General features: G+C 38.4%; 1 protein-coding gene across 1 annotated transcript; it reads left to right on the top strand.

Annotated features, from left to right (window-relative positions):
* The first annotated feature begins 260 nt into the window (after window positions 1–260).
* On the top strand, window positions 261–2,485 carry LOC115478306 (mesotocin receptor-like). Its single transcript, XM_030215610.1, has 2 exons — window positions 261–1,176; window positions 2,298–2,485. Exons 1-2 carry the CDS (start codon window positions 261–263, stop codon window positions 2,483–2,485), a joined length of 1,104 nt encoding a protein of 367 aa, XP_030071470.1.
* The last annotated feature ends 900 nt before the right edge of the window (window positions 2,486–3,385 follow it).

Genomic DNA, 3,385 nt, shown 5'->3' with positions numbered 1-3,385 from the left:
AGCCTACCAAATTAATTTGAAATTACAAAGGGCTTATTTTAAATCCTCTGTAAAAGCCTTTTTCTACACAAAGAAAAGAGACAGAGAGAGAGTGTGTTCTATCAAGATGCAGGTCTACTCCTCAGTGTTGATTCATTCATGAAGGGAATCGTTTCGAGACACACAGCAACCTGAGCCAATCCTGATAGAAGTCCTAGTTAACATTCCACAGTACAAACTCAGAAGAAAGTAGCAGCTCCTGTAAGCAGCTTTTGTGTGCCATGAAAAATTTGTCATTTTCTGTGCAAGACAATACCAATCAGACTGAAAGTCCTTTACAACACAGATTTCTAAGCTCTGCAAATACTTCTGATCCAGTGTGGAGACCAGAAAGAGATGAGCAGTTAGCCTGGGCTGAGATTGCTGTGTTGGGAATCATATTCCTAGCTGCCTCGGCTGGAAATGTTACCCTTATCCTGGTACTATGGAGGAGAAGAAAGAAATTGTCAAGGATGTACGTGTTTATGCTGCACCTGAGCATAGCGGATTTAGTGGTTGCCTTTTTTCAAGTTCTTCCTCAGCTCATCTGGGATATCACCGATGTCTTCGTCGGGTCAGATGTTATGTGCAAAGCCATCAAGTATCTGCAGTTGCTGGGCATGTTTACATCTACATACATGATAGTGGTCATGACAGTGGACAGATATCAGGCAGTATGCTATCCTGTGGTCACTTTTCAAAAGAAACGAGCTCTCTGGAATGCTGCTATTTGCAGCAGCTGGTCCATATCTCTGGTCTTCAGCCTTCCTCAGATCTTCATCTTTTCAAAGATTGAACTTACTCCAGGCGTTTATGAATGCTGGGCTGTGTTCATCCAACCGTGGGGCTCAAAAGCATATGTGACATGGGTTTTTGTGGCTATTTTTTTCATCCCCACCATTATTCTCATCCTATGCCAGGTGAAGATTTACAGAATAATCCAAACGAACATCTACATGAAAAAACACAGTGCATTTGAATTAACAAATGAAAAGCAAATCCTGCCCTCAAGAGCGAGCAGTATTAACTGCATTTCAAAGGCTATGATCAAAACAGTTAAAATGACAGTGGTTACAGTTGTTGTATATGTGCTGTGCTGGGCTCCTTTCTTCACTGTGCAGTTATGGAGTGTTTGGTACCCCAGCAGGGTCACTGAAGGTAAGTAAGACACTATCGGTCCTCTTAGTAAACTAATATTAAACTGTTATTTAAAAAAAACCTGGATTCTGTTTAGATCTGTTCTTATTTTGCACTATGTGCAATGGGAACAACTGTAGTTTTTTTTTGTTTTTGTTTTTTTAAATAACGGTGTAAATGAGCCATTAAGAGAAAATTTAAGTAGCCCTTTCAGACAAACATACAAGTGAAAAGATGAATATTTCGCTAGATTTTATTACATTTGTTTTGTTTAAAATATGCATATTCTGCCAATCACTATCGATTCTTGATGGATTACATCCTTACATATAACGTCATTCATCACATATAAAACAATATAAAAACATATTCATCAACATAAAACATAAAAATGTATACAAATATAAGATTAATACAACATAATCACAATAAAAGATAATAGTTATCTTTCAATGGCCATCCTTCAACATGATATGTTCTACCACGTTGTCTCATATGCAAACTAAACAACAAAATGATTTCATCTTTTTATGAAACATCAAGAATAGCTGTTTTGAATTGAATAGAAGCTGATAAGGCATTCCATAGCCTAATCAGTGTGGGAGGCAATATGCAGCCTTCACATCCTGTGTTGTTTGCATTCCAAAATGTAAATGTTGTTCTGTCTTGCAATTTATATGCACAGCAATGTTTTTTTAAAATAAGTTTTATAATGAAAATTATATCTTTTTACATTTAGAAAGGGATCTGTAGGGTACTATAGATTATTGTTACCATTTACATTAGAAGCAAAGTTTGTCAGTAGGTACAAAAATACATATTTTATTTCATTTATTAGTGTAATTTAATTCCTCTTCAGTGATAATCTCCCGTGTAATCTACACCTAATTTCCAAAAACATTAAGGCCAGGGATATCATTGTTTAATGCAGAAAGAAGCTGGAGAATTAAGTTTGATCACACCAGTTACCAATGTCTTATCATTCACGTCTGGGTCAGTACCTCCTAGGCTCCTACATGCTGTGCTAATCGTTTCTTTTCCATGCTAGCCTGGTACTGTGGTAGTTAGAGCTTATCAAATATCTTCCAAAGACTGGAACCCTTCTAATATTTCACTCCTCTTGTGTTTTTTTTTCTTCTCAGGTGCTGTATTTACTATTATTATGCTCCTGGGCAATTTGAACAGTTGTACTAATCCCTGGATTTACCTGTACTTTTGTGGTCACATTCCACACTGCGTGAAGCAGCCAGAACACAACTCAATGAGAGAAGAAACGATGGTCACGGCAAGCATGAATTTTGCAGACAGAGAGCCTGAAGACAATGTCTGAACCGTATAAAATGTAAATGCCTGTTTATTGCTAGGTACTGCCTTCACACCATTGGAACTCTGTATCGTTCTCTGGCAGACTGTCTGCCTGTCTCTCTTTTAGAACTAGTGGCACCATTGTATCCCGATCTCTGTAATTATCCCAGGCAGTGTATGAAAAAGAAAAATCCTGCTCAGGATGTATCCTGCAAAAAAGCATTTTCCCCCATCACAATCAACACACAGATCTAAATCATGCAGCACATACAGAGAATGAGAATTACTACCTACACTACTGAAAAATTGGGTTTGGTTCTTTAGGTCCCCCTGGCATCTTTAAATAAATTGAAAATTGCTTTTCTGTCACAGCAAAACACCAAAGGGTCTGTCAGTACAATGACTGATTATTTCTATTCTCTAAAACATGCTTTTGATTAGTGCAGGTTGTTAGATAAAGTCCATCTTTCTACCTAGTCCAAACCAGGCTCTTTAGTAGTAGTAGACTTACTTTCATTGTGACTCTTTGTATTTATTTTATTTTTGTTACATTTGTACCCTGTGCTTTCCCACTCATGGCAGGCTCATTGTGGCTTATATGGGGCAATGGAGGGTTAAGTGACTTGCCCAGAGTCACAAGGAGCTGCCTGTGTCTGAAGTGGGAACTGAACTCAGTTCCTCAGGACCAAAGTCCACCACCCTAACCACTAGGCCACTCCTCCACTTTGATGGCAACATCTTAGTAAGTGGTCAGAAAAGGACTTAAGGGGGTAATTGTATATGTGAACTCCTCCATTTCAGCATCCTGATACCAGGTGATGAAAGTCTATTCAATAAAGGGATCTGGGCACCCAGATTTCATTATAGAATACTAGCATACCTGGCACTGGCATAGGTGCCCCGTATAAGAGGCTTGGGGAGGCTA

This window comes from Microcaecilia unicolor, chromosome 10, assembly GCF_901765095.1.
Source record: "Microcaecilia unicolor chromosome 10, aMicUni1.1, whole genome shotgun sequence".
Taxonomy (NCBI): domain Eukaryota; kingdom Metazoa; phylum Chordata; class Amphibia; order Gymnophiona; family Siphonopidae; genus Microcaecilia; species Microcaecilia unicolor.
The sequence above is the reverse complement of the archived record's forward strand: the minus strand, read 5'-3'. Positions and strand labels throughout refer to the sequence as shown.